The sequence below is a fragment of the Parus major genome, chromosome 8, assembly GCF_001522545.3.
Source record: "Parus major isolate Abel chromosome 8, Parus_major1.1, whole genome shotgun sequence".
Classification (NCBI taxonomy): Eukaryota; Metazoa; Chordata; class Aves; order Passeriformes; family Paridae; genus Parus; species Parus major.
Genome location: NC_031777.1, coordinates 16,769,141 through 16,783,306, shown reverse-complemented (window position 1 = coordinate 16,783,306; position 14,166 = coordinate 16,769,141). Strand labels below are relative to the sequence as shown.

General features: G+C 37.9%; 1 protein-coding gene across 1 annotated transcript in view; it reads right to left on the bottom strand.

The window, feature by feature from the left end:
• Positions 1–1,176: 1,176 nt before the first annotated feature.
• ZNHIT6 (zinc finger HIT-type containing 6) overlaps positions 1,177–14,166 on the bottom strand; it is a 32,060-nt gene continuing 19,070 nt past the window's right edge. The window contains exons 9-10 of the mRNA XM_019007706.1: positions 6,186–6,310; positions 1,177–2,036 (exon numbers count right to left, since the gene is read on the bottom strand). Coding sequence (XP_018863251.1) covers positions 2,002–2,036; positions 6,186–6,310 — 160 coding nt within the window. The 3' untranslated portion in view covers positions 1,177–2,001. The remainder of the gene's footprint in view (positions 2,037–6,185; positions 6,311–14,166) is intronic.

The following is a 14,166-nucleotide window of genomic DNA, read 5'->3' as shown; positions in this document are numbered from 1 at the left end:
TCACACACAAATGCAGATCAACACTACTATTTGCAGCATTCTCATTTTCACTGTGCTCTGAATCCAACAGAAATGCCATGCTTTTACTGCAGATGAAACATTTTCTGGCAAATGAACTGTGGCAGTTTTGCTATTTGCCTCTTTTACTGGTATTATTGTGAATGAATTCAAGACTGGTTTGTGATTACCAAGTCAGTGTGCAGCAATCACTGATTAGGAAAAGCTTATTCACTTTCACTGAACTGAAAAAAATATGAAAGCAGCACCTATAGCTAGGAATCCCGATCCTTTAAAAAGGGTTAAAAAAACAAATGTTGAAACAAGAGGTGGGCAGAGGACCAACAATGACTAAGAAAGAAAATAGAGCACAGGTGGCTACTGCCAGGCAAGAAGAAAAACTTTCCTGTTTCACCAGAGGTTGCAAAACACACAAGAGAAAGGACACATGATACCACTGGGAGAAAAAGTAGTATGTGACTACAAAGGTCTGACGCTCTGGCCAAACTTCAGTAGTGAGCTATCATGGCAAACAACTTAACTCCAGTTTCTTTACAAGGGGAGAAAAAAACCTTCTAAAACTTTGAACATCTCAAAAATCCCCTCCATGCAGCATGACTGGTGAGGACCCAGCAGCCTGGTGCCCTGAATTCCAGACTGAGTCCAGAAGCCAGAAGCCTAAACCCTCCCTGTATTGCTCCCACAGCCTCCTGTTACCTCCAGAAGCTCCTTCGCTGTCGTCTTTTGTGTTTCTACCTACAACATTGGCACTGGCAGAAGAACACTGATGACTGAAATACCACCTTCATGGCAATTCAGCACACACCCCAGGCCACCAACACACAAAGGTCTCAAGCAGGACACAGAGCCTGGGAACTAAGGCAGCAGCAACCTCAGAGCGTTGTTTAGACTGATTATATCCTGAAGACTTTACAAATACTAGCTTGGCCAGACCCTTGCAAAATTAAGACAGAGTCTGACACTGATTCCTGAGAATGCCCTGGTGCAGTGGGGAGAGGGGCTCACCTGGCTTGCACCACTTGTGACATTGCTGTTCTCATCCTCCAACAGACCCCACAGGCATAGGGGACTTGGATACAGGATAAGTTGTCTGTGAGCTAGGAATCTTTCCAGAAGTTAACAACTGTCAGCAGACAATACAGGATTCTTTTTTTTTCCCTTTACGATTTATTTGATATTAAGTAGATAAATTTAGCTGATATGCCAGTAAGTATTTACAATACCTAACTTCAGTAGGTACTAGGAATATGAGATGCATAACACATTCTTTAGAAGTCCAGTGTTATTTGCATTAGTGCCAGTCTATGCACCCATTTCTATGGATTTAAAAACCCATGCTAATTTAGAAGATCTGGAGAGAAGACTAAACACACTACAACATGTCATCCTGAAAACACAGTCTGGCCTGTCCATTAACACATGAAACAAGATGCAACTAAGTAAGGAACAAAAAAAAAAAAGTATTGCATCAAGCACCCAAAATGTCACCAGGGAAGATCAAAAATAACATGAAACTATGTAGCAGCTCAGTTTTACACAGAAACACTGTAAAAGGAAATTGATCTAATGAAATAATTGTACTTTTCTTTCAGTAAATTTAAGCATTAAGACTCACATACACGTATAAATACAAATGTGCAATCAGGTATTTAAACCCAAAAATTTGGCACTAAGATGGTTAGGGAAAAAGGAAAAACAATGGTGCAATTAAAGACTGCAATGAAATGAGAGCATTTCTTTTTTCTGAAACCACAATTCCCCATATTTTTATTTACATCCCTAAATATGCATTATTAAATCCAAAAATAGTCAAGCACTTTCAGAGTGCTACCTTTAGTAAAGGAAGCTCTAGGAACTTAGTTGTATTAAAAAAATTTAATTAAATAATAAAAAAAATAAAAGCTCATTCCATCCTCTTCTCTCAAAGAACTGTCATAAACTGTCCCAAACCTCCCCTTCTTCCACAGATGAAAGGGATGAGCTTTAACTGTCTGAGTTCTCTGCAGGCTCACTGCCATCTGAGGATATAGAACACAAAAACAAACAAGCAATTAGTTTCAGCAATGTTGTTTGCTCATCAAACAGAAACAGTTTCGTATCTTCTTTTCCTTTTAATCACTCTCTTCTTTAGGATAGCTACTTCACAAGACATAACCAGTTTCATGACATAGGATAATGCCCTGGATAGGACCTCACTGTTGAAAGAAAGCAAGACAATGCTGAGAATTCCTTTCACCTTTTATATCTACATCTTTCAGTCAAGTAGGAAAGCAGAGTATTTATCCCCCACAAAACTAGATCTAGTGAGAATTTAAAATTATTCTTTTGGCTTGTTTTAAATGTTGTTTTCGGGGATGTGACAGACATATATCACAACTGTAATGAATTATAAATAATTTACATTTTTCTTAGTATTTCATTTAAGATGTAGAACTACAGAGAACTTTGAAATGGAAAATTAAAATGATGTAGCTTTGTGCTTCTTCCACATGTTCCAGCATCCCAAAGATAATGAAAAGCTAAGTCCATAAGCTAATGCTGGTGAAGTTCAAAGTGGACATTAACTTACACTTTAGGGCACAGCTATTGTGCTCTGCTGAGATCATGTAGTGAAAGTCTCACCTCTAAAACTAGTCTTCAGCCTCACACCCCACAGATCCTTTTTTAACAAGCACTGACCCTGGTCACCTTGTGCTGACGCCATCAAATGCCACTTGGTTGGTGACACCCTAGCAGCACAAAAATAAACTCCAGCAAAGCAGCCCATGCTTCACACTCTGGTCTCATTGTTATTTTCAGTATTTGATCTATGAATTTAAAGACGTTTTTGAGCATTTAGTATCAGATGTTTCCTTAAGAGAATGTTACCAAAAGGGAGCTGATGAGGTGTAGCTACTCTCTGGTCAAGATAAATTCTACGGCTGGCAAACATGGATAATACATAGGACACAGTGTGCACCTGTACAGTTTCCAAGGAATTTGTTCAAGAAAATAGAAGCATTTCACCCAGAAACATCAGAGGTCACATTTTGTCTATATTAAATCTAGTGTATAATCAATTAACATTTATATGCTAGATATGTACTGAGTAATGCACAAAGTAAGGCCCTTGAAAGCTTCTATAATCCCCTGCTATCTTCAGCCATGACTGACCTTGTATGCTGAAATCAGAGCACCTGTAGTTTTTGCTGTTAAGCAAGTCAAGCATCAAAATATCACATAAAAGAATGTGGCAATCTTCTGACTCACAGCAATGCTCAACAGACAGATTTTATTTCTGTCTGTTACAGTAAAATTTAAAAGGAAATACAGATTGTCTTCACTCAAAAAGAGCGTATTTGTATGGCGCTTGATAGCATTGCCTATAAATTAAGATTGCCCAATCTTTCTCACTATAAAACTGTCTGCAATTTACTTATAATGTAAAATTCAAACTAAGTTTTTCAGTGGTGGTTTCCTTTCTCAAACTTTATTTTCCTTATGTAGTTGAAAGTTTCAGCCAAAATACTTCAACCATTTCTGAAAAGAACAGGAGAAATAGGCTTTATACTCATTAAATCCTAGCTGTTTCTCTTTGAAGGTCTCCAGCTCTAGCTATTCCCCAGTCCTCGGGGGTTACCATTCAAATCTCAGGGAGAATGGTCATCTTTCCCCAGCAAGGGCCTGTTGCTGTGGCTATGAAAACTTGACTCTTCTTCCTGGGGAAGGGGGTAGATCTGAGATTGCTCAGGAAGGAAACAGTATTTTAGCAATTAAATTCCCTCAAGACTTTTCTTCTTTTTCTAACCTGTATCCCTTGCAAGCAGGGTCAGCTGGGCTATGGCTGCCTGAGTCCCCATGCTCAGCAGACACCCTGCCACATGTCCACTCATGAGTATGGCAGCTGTTTGCCTGGAATGCAAAGGGGCAGAGAGGAAAGGCAGCAGTGGTGGCAACAGGATCAGCAGGATGGATGGCTTGGGAGGAGCGGCCACCGATACAGACAGCCATACATGGCAAAGAAACTGGACTGCAACAAACACAGAAGATGCTGTAGCAGAAAGGTCACTTCTTGGGAGACAGGAAGGGGCTAAAATACTTCTGTGATTACAACAGACTTCGCCCTGGACAATCTGGAGGTTAACATAAGATTTACTCTTAGCAATTATCTGTGAATGCAACTGCTAAAGCAAACTGAAAACTGTTTTTTTCCTCCTATATTGTGTAAAGATGACATATGAAAGAAAAGCACAATGATTTTGACACACTGACTAAAATGGTATTTTGTCTTCAGGCAGAGTAACAGCTACAAGAAAGAACTCCAGCTCTTATATTCATGTTGTGAACATGTTTTTCCTGAAAGAATCTAAAAGTACGGTCACAGGCTTCTACTTTGAACAGAAAAAATATCAAGAACACAGGATCCCAACATAACTCAAGGCAGAAGTTGACTATTAATATCTTAATCAAGAAGATGACAGTAAGTTATGATAAAAGTTGTGAAAATCATGGTATTTTTGCCATTAGCTGTAACTTTTGCTATGTCATACCCAAGACACTTTAACAGGGAGCTATTAAATTCATTTTTATGGAATCTATGGAAACAGTTAAACAACAAAATCAATGGTTGTCAAAACCTGAAATGGCTGTTAGTCCCTGTCAGAACCCCTGCAGGGATGACTACTCATCAAATGATTCCTGCAGCAGAGGAAGGTTACTGTCCTCAAGACACACGCTCGCACTGCCCTGTGACAGAGCTGTCGGCACTTCCCAGCTATTACTGGCTCTCTCTTCCCCTCCTCTTCAGCCTTTTACAGAGTCAGGTAGGTTGTGCAGCAGCATGACCTCAAAATACTGTTGTTGAATCAACACTTACTTGAATCTATACCCTTAAAAGGGCAACCTCCCTATTAGCTGAGGAGACAATGACAACTCTATACAGATTAAGTACATGAGTCAATCAATTGTAATTCCCTCTTAAATCATAGGAGTGCAGCTGAGTACTGAAAAGCAAGGCTCCTAGACAAAGAAATAATGGATAAACTCAAAAGCTTCATGCACTGCAGTGTATGTACGTGCACTGCCAGGGTGCATATCACAGGGCCACTCAGATCTGAGCCCTACCTTATCCCCTGGCACGCTGTCTCACCCTCACTAGCCCTTGCAGTGCATAGCACAAGGAATTTCTGCATGCTGTATCTTTGGGTGCAGATTGCTCTCACTTAGGGGATCACTCAGTGTAATCTAGCCAGAACAGCCAAGCTTCACAGAGGTCCAGTATCACTGGTACAATATTCTCAGTCCCATATTTCATCAGTCCAATTAGACACATACAGAGCCATGACTGAGCTGCTGCAGGGAAATAGTAATTGAAAATATATCTCAAGGCTTTTCTGCAAAAATCTTTAAGAATTAGAGACTGGCCCATCACTGAAAATTACGGGATATGATAACTATGGTGACTACGTGGGGGACTAGGAGATGAGAACTCATTCCTTTTTTCAACAGCTGAAATATCTTTTAGCAATCTTTTAGCTTCAGAAACAGATGCTGGGACGTGAAGCCTTTGTACTGGGGAGAGAAATGGAAATTAAGTTAAAAACTAAAAGTAAATTTTTGTTAGATCTGGATTCTCTTCCAAATTAACTCCAAGATAAAAGTTTTCCATCAAGTCATTTTCAAAAGATAACACTGTTCTTTCACCCCACTCAAAAGTGACTTTGCCATTATGATTTCTACCATCTCATAACTCAGAATTATCTGCCCAATGTTAGAAGCTATGCTGGAAAATGATGGAGAACAATTCCTTTGCATGATTATCAGGTTTACTTAAAACTCATCTTCCCCAGACAGCCTGACTCTTGAGAAATAATCAACTCTGTTAAACTTCGATATATATAAAAAAAAACCTAGCACAAGTCTGAATAAGTGTTTCACCTTAGTGACTAAAAATACATAAAAACTCCAGCAAATCACCAGTAAACAAAGTTAGAAAAAACATATCCAATACAGCTCATGGACATATGCCATCAGCCAGCAGTTTTAAGACAAGAGCTCTTTCTATAGCAATCTTTTAGCTTCAGAAGGAAATACAAGACATATTGCTCATTCCTTGCAATATCCTTAACTACTGTTTATATAACTAAAATATCCAAGTATAACATAACAGGAAATAAATATATGCTCACCTTGGCCAAGAACCACCATGTCACTCTTCAGTGTTTTCAAGACCACAAATAATGTTGGATACTCAATTATTACTTTGCCTTTCAGATTGTCTAGAAGGCTTCTACTGGCATCCAGTTCATTGTACCTTAAAAATAACAGGAAGTTTACTTCGGATTTTAATATTAGCAAGGACATAATATACATTTTCTGTGGGGAAAAAAAAAGTAAAAGGCTTCCTGGCATTTCACATGATTTTCAAGTGATACCATGTCCAGAAGAACTACCTTATAATTCAAATTACATATCCAGTCTTATTCTCCAACTACATAATTTTTTTAAACCTTTCTCATATTTAAGCATAAAGAACAAAAGAAGAATGAAAGTCAAATTTCTCTAAGGGTTGAAATGTTTTATTATGCCTTAATGAATACCTTTATCAAATCAGATAAGGACATAGGCATATCAAAATTGATACATTTATCAAAATCTGATTCTAAATTAAAATAACATTTAATATTTTACTTACGAGCTACAGGTAAACATTGGTTTACCTGTATTAATTAAACACTACAGGTTTAATTTACTTGGTTAGTAGTGTACCTTATTTACCACGTTTGCTTATGAATTATCAGTGAAGCCCTAGGAAGATGAAATAAAAAGCTTATCTTTACAGCTACTAAAGCATAGGTAAACTGGAGCACTTAGAGCTCTGTAGGAGACATATCCTTGTTCCAATACAGAAGCAAATAATTTCTAGAAGATGGTACAATATCCACCATGCCAGAGCAAATATCTGCTCACAGCACCATTAGTGAGAAGCTCCCTGCAGAAATCCCCACATACTTGTGTGTTCCAGAGGCACAGGACTGGGATGTGCAGTCCCTTCCCATGAAAGGGCTCCTCTTCACCCCGGAGAGTGAAAACAGGTACATAAGAAATGATACCACAGTAATCTGTGTAAAAGTAAACTGAGCATCCTCTCCACAAGTACTGTCTCAAACTGTAATGTTCTCTCCCAGCTCTTTAACTAGAAACCTGGACATGGGATTTTGTGGAAAGGAAGGGGTATTACAAAGGTTTCTGAAAGGGGGACCTTGCTGCTTTCACTTGCTGTAACTGAGACATCCAAAGGATGCTCTGATATTATTACTCCGCAATCTGAGTTATGCAATTCTTTCTGTAAGCAGCATTATTGAACTCTCACTAAAGTATTGTATCAGCTAAGGGCAAACAAAGTTCAAAACCAAAATATACCATATACAAAATATATGTGGAGTATTTACCATAGCTGCTCTACCTCCTCTGATCATAAACATATTATACAGTTGTGTTTTCTTTTGCCAAAACTAACATGGGATAGGTGAAGGAAATGATATACTTTATGATTTACAATAATGTGTGATTAAAAGCAGTACACTGGGAGTCAGCACACAAGAAGAATATTGGAGGTAAACCAGGAATTGAATCCCTGGGATTTAAGGGAAACTTAGTTCGAGCAAAAATTCTCTCATATTCAACTTCAAATCATCATGAAAATATTTGGTTTCATGTTTCTCTCAAGCCAAAGTAATTACAGCCTCTTCTTACTGAAACCCTTTAAAAGGGATAACAGTATATTACATGTCTTACAGAATGAATGCATTCATAAATTGTGGATTAACACACATGAACAGAAACATATTTACTACTTTATTTACAGTACTCTAAATGCAAAGTATGGCAATACCTTTCCTTTGGCAAGGACCTCAACACATTCCTTTCTGGTTAAGCAAACATTTACCACCAAGAGGCTAAAGTAATTCACATGCCACAATACACTTTCCATTATCTCATATTTTAGACAAAACATCTTTAGCGTCCAGCTTGGCATAAGATAAAACGTTTGAACTTAAAACTACTTTATGATAGTAAATTACTGAAGTGTTAGATCACTGAGTCACAGCTTTATCATTTTTGTTGAAGTAAATTTTATTGGTTGACAGTGACAGGAAAAAGCATCTAAATTTTTAATCCATAATATGGGCTGTAAACTTCAGGAAGAATGTAACAAAAGACCTTAATGCTTGTCTTATTTAAACTTGTCTGTTACTGTATATATTATCCAAAAGACCTCAGTCTACCACATTTTCTACTTCATACACAAGTGAGGTTTGCTGCTAATCCACCTGTCAGGCTCTCCCTTGACTGGACATGCTTAAAAGATCTCAAAAGAAAACTTTTATTTGTCACATCAGTTCTGAAGTCTACTTAAGAACAGCCCTTGAGCAAGACTGATTTTTCAGGTTATCTCAGAAAGACCAGGTCATGATAAAAATCTTCCCGATTTCATCCCAGAACTAGAACAAAGACATACACAGTCAGATGGTCAGAGGGTGAACAATAGAGACCTATGAGCAAAAGAAGACTGCCCTGCTGGGTTTAACCAGAAGCCTATGCACACACACACTTTTCTAATTTTTACTTATGAAAAGGCTAGGCCTGTTTGGAGAAAAATTGAATTAAATGGCATTTCTTTTTACAAGTCTTGTAACTTCCTGTAGTGATTATTCAACAGGATGAGCTAAGGATATAGAGTAACACTGGGACAGTCGCCCTTCCATGTATGCGCAGCAAATTGGTCTCACCACAAGCAAGAGACAGAACAGGGAGAACCTCACAATCAGGTATTACCAGATATTCTTTTATCGCCACTTTTACCTGCTAGTTTTGTATCACTGGGATTGCACAGCCTGCATGAGAAGAACCCATAAGGAGCTGTAACCTTTTCAAACCCCTCCTTCACTGTGCACTTCAACTGACACCTACTGAAATGAAGAACAACCAGTGTAAGTCTGTCCTTTCACCTGGACTCTCTCATGCTCCAGGACCACCTGCAGGAACCAACTTAACTGAGGCTGTCATCCTAAATGAGCTAAAGAGCTAAAGAGCTCCTTCAGCCCTTCATTCCAGGATGGATTTGAGATAAGTTGGGCTCCAAACTAATAGACCATGCCAACAAAACCATTCCCTAAACACCCATCTTCACATCCTTCTTTTAAACTCTCCCTCTGCTTTCTCTTTTCTCCCACTGTTCGTATGGCTTCCTGATCCCTGTATTCAGCAGGACTTCTCTTTGCATGTTCCCTCTCCATCTTCTTTCCTCCCTGTTTTCTCTTTCCCTTCCTTATGTTCGCTCAGCCTCCCTGAACACCACCCACCATATAATAATATACTTTCCTGATTATTTTCTTGCCCCAAGTAAAGCTTTATGCCCATGTTGCAAAGCAATAAATAGGCCTGAATTTTTTCTTAATAAGAAATGACTCCATTTATAAGGACCACAAAGAGATGCTCTTAGCAGACAACCGCTTTTGATTTTAACTGGAATGAAATAACAATAACTGCTTTTTGAAGAACCAAAATTAAGTAAAATTTGCCTGCTAGCAGGCAGTTTAAAAGCCTACAAAAATTGTGACAATTGAGAAAATTTAGCAAGATTCAGCAATCCCACATCAGTTCCCATATAAACCGTTATATTTGCACTATGAACAGTTGTTACCTTTCACAAAATACTGAAATTTATGTGGCTCTGCACTTCTGATAGCATCTGTGAGTTTTTGCAACGGCTAGTTTCACTATCTATAGTTATTCCACCACCTTCCAGGAATTCAACAATTCAGACTCCTAATCTGTCTCCCACAGGCAGGAATGCCACATTAGGTCACAGCATCACAACAAGTTCCCCTCAAATGGAGCCTGTGGCTATCAATGCAATGGCGTAACTTGTCTCCATGAATTCAGACAGCAGGAAATTCCCTGCTGATCAGGTTTTCCTGAATGTCATCTACAGGAACTTTTTATTATTTAATAATAATAATAAAAAAATCTGCAATCTGGAATTGAAGATAAATTGTAGCCACGTTATTTCTTTAGTTTGGTCTTCTAGACACTGAGAACAAACAAGTTTTAGCCATCTAAGTAATTGTAAATATTACCAAAATGTGGATTTGTGTAATGACATTTATGATTTCCCTGTGAGAGTGATCAACTAAACTGTTTGCACATATTTTACACAAAGATGACTTTTCTTCCTAGAACTGAGTGGAAACATCGAGGTATTTACTTGGCATAACTCAGATACATCATGCTATCTATTTTGGACCTAGTCCTAAAAATCCACAACCAAGCTTATGCTAACATATGGGAAGAAAAAAGGATTTTTTTGCACCAGACCAAAGAGAGTAGCATTTTCTAGGTATCTGTGTATGCCTAGAAGGGGCAAAGACTGGGTACAGCATTTAAAGTCTCTCCCAAGCACTCATTCTGAAGTGCTGCAGTACAGCAAAGATAATAACTAACAGATGGACTTTCATTCCTAAGTGGTGAATAACCTCTTCGCGTGGTTATGATTTGGTGAACATGGAAGTAGGGAAATGCTCTCTTGAATTAGGTATGAAAGGCAGAAAGCAAATACAATGCATTGAAATAATGCACAGTATTTATATTTAACTCTGTCACTAGAATTCTGACATTCTAAAAAACCTAAACCAGTGAATTTGATTAGTCCAGATACATGACAAAATTAGAAAACTCAATAAGCAAAACAGCAGAGATCTTAGGAACAAACAAAAACCCCCCCAAGACTTGCCATAACACTTCCTTTATAACTAACTCTTATCAACAGCAAAACTATATGAAGGACTACTCTGCCTGAACACTTTTTTAAGGAAAGAGAATAGGAACCTAGTTCAAGTTGATATTTTAATATAAAAAAATTATATACTACAGTTTACAGAAGTATTTTAAACCTTCTAGCTCCTCCTTCCACTACTGGTTATGTTTCTTCTGCTGTTCTAAGACCTCTGTAATTTGCCTCAACAGATGTTCATTAACCTCTCCTCGTACAACTGATACCTGCATAATTTAATCAATACCAGTACAGACCAGATGCCTGGCCAAACCCTTTTCAAGTCAAATCCTTATTGTAAGTACGACTGCCATCAAAAATGTGCTTCTTCTGGGGGGAAAAAAAAAGAAAAAAAAAAAAGAAAATTAGGACAAGCAACCTTCTCTTATCAACCATTTGGACCACAAGTCCTGCTGGGAATCACTAAAAAAGTACAGGAAGAAAAACTGCCAGCATAGCAGGAAAGCATCTTGGACATCATCACCATCTCCTAACTACACCTACATTCACAGGGTACATAAAGGCACAGCCAATTAATGAGAAAACTATGAAGCTGTTCCTTTTCCTTGTCATATTTCAGCCATAGTTCATCCCCAAACAATGACCATGTTAAGATAACAATCTTAAGCTGTAACAATTGAAGGTCTCCCCTCTTTCATGGGCTGTAAGAGGCTTTGCCACTAGAGAAATTTAAGATCTGTTGAAAAGTCAAGTGTAAAATAGGGAAAAGAAAAACTGAACTCACAATCCCCCTCTTACGAGAACATATTTTAGGGCGTTTAAACATCCTGGAAGAAAAAAAAGTAATAGCCAGGTGAAGATAGCAGGAACAACTGTCACCTAAATTATTTGACACAATAGATGTCAAAAAAACCTCATTGGTTTGTTCACTTCTACCATAGAAAATATATGAGACAGTTAATGGAAAGGAGAGAGAAGTAAAGTAAGAGTACAAGTACCATAAAAGCACAAAGGCTGTCCTTGTTTAAGCCTCTTGAGAATGAGGCAATTGCACAAAGGAAAGAAGCACAGTAGAAGCTGTTTAATGGCAGTAATGGAAAAATATATCAATTGATGGCAAAACCCATAAAGCAGATAAGGCAATTGCTTCAACAATTTAGTGGACTGAGCTTTAAGAGTGATGTGGTAAAAGGATTCCGGATCACAATAATGAACTAAAGATTAACTGAAGTACAGAACATTCTGCATCTTTTAGTTATAAAACAAAGTACAACAAAACAAAAGGAAAATGTGAACTAGCAAATGTCAGTTTTCTTGCATTTGGCAGAATTCGGTGCAAAGAATACAGAAATAAAGTGATACTGAATTTCAAGAATGCAAATACTTTCCCCATCTCATAAGACATAATGAAAAAAAGAACAAAAATCCAGCAGCAAGTAAAGATGTTATAATTCAAGTGCATGACAGCAATCGTTCTTTACACACACACGGGAATTTACTTACTTTGTGAGCCAGGCAGCTTCACAAACTGCTTAAAAAAAGCTCAAGGTTTACAACTCTTCAAATATTATACAGCTGACATATTAAAAAAATGTAAACCACAATCATGTACGGCCACTATATGACTTAAATAAACAAAACAGCCTGAGTTAATGCCAGCCAGAAGACAATGTGAATATGGAATTTCACAAGGGAAAAGTTCTGATTAATAAGACAGTGAGCTGGCTACTGCAGATGAATGCCTTAAGTTTCAAAAATGGAAAAGGTACCAGTGGCATATTTAGTACGAGTAAAAGCTGTGCATGGTTCCCCAAAAATGCAGGGAAGTCAAAATATGAGACTTGTACCACTAATACAATACTGGCATGGTCACAGGGAAAAAGCCAATGTAGAAAATCTACTTTAATGACAGTACACTGATACACAGCCCCATGAAACCTAACTATAAATAATTTTAGAGGTGTAAGTTGTACCAAGGAGTATCAAAGGATGCAATGAAAAACACTTAATACATCGAGGTCAGAAAACGAATACATCAGATTTCATTTTACAAATTAATGTAATCAAGCAGTACACTGCTAAAATAAACAAATATAAAACTGATGAGAAATCAGTCACTGTAAATTGGCAGTATTTTTGTGATTATGCTTGGGTTAATCTAATGAACCTCCACTTCAGGAAGAATTGATCCTTCTCTAATTTTGAATCTCTGAATAGCAAGCACTAACTTCCAAATTTAGCTCATATAAACAGAGTCTAAATACCTTTAACACTCTGTATTGAATAGTGGAAACATATTCACAAATTTTATACTTATTTTCATGGGAATCCAAGTACCATAAACATTCCATTAAGGTAAAAGGTTACCAATGCTTTACAATGAAAATGAAAAGCTATGATGTAAAGAAAACAAATTATTCTCTTGGGATACAAGCAGGAAGGTCAGTTCCCTACTTGGCAACGTTGAAACAATCAGCCATAGCTCACTTAGGTCAAAAGAGAGAAAACAAAAGAGGGATTCCCTTTTGGCAGGATGAGGAGGAAATAACAGGTTTTCTCCTTCCTGACAAGAACAGGAAAAGTTGTCTTCTCCTCTGTCTCTTTAAAAATTCTCATGGCTATGCTGCCATGTTTTCACCTAGCTGCAGATTCCAAGTTCAGCCTATCACCTCAACTGTCCAGGGCAGACTCTGTATCTTTGCTTCTAGAAGCCTTTACAGCCTTTCCATGCTCCTGAAATGAAGGAACTATGCTAACTTTAAGTCAGCATCTCATTGTTTTTTTCTTCCAAGAAACCAGCAGCAAATCATTTTTTTCCTTCAGAAAAATATTTTAACAGCAACCCACAGAGTTGAATTAAGCCGCACAATAGATCTCACAACTCTTATTCTATACTGGAATAGGACAAAGAGTTTGAGTGTCACTTTGGCTCTACAGCTCATTTTCACCAGCTCCTTCTCTCAGCCAAGGGGCTACAGATTAATCAACAGGGTTTTTCCCATTATAGTATTCTCTTGAATTTCATAGCCTGTTTTCCTACCTTCAAATCTGCCTTACATGTGTATGCTACACAGCAGATTAACTTCCATGGAAACTTTTTCCACACTATTCATATGTTACATAGGTACATACATATAGGGGAGTCCCCTCTGTTCCCCAGCAGAAATGGCAGACTGGAGCAAACTGCAAGATTTGTTCTTGAAACAGTCTTTTCTAGCTGCACATTCTAAGAGAGGACATGAAATTTGCTTGTGCAGGTGCTGGATGGGCTGTTCCCATGCTTTAAACCCAGACATAATAAGGAAAGAAGGTACTGTATACAGCTTTTCTGGTTTAGGATTTAGGGTCTGCCTACCTGCTTTGCAAGAATGAAG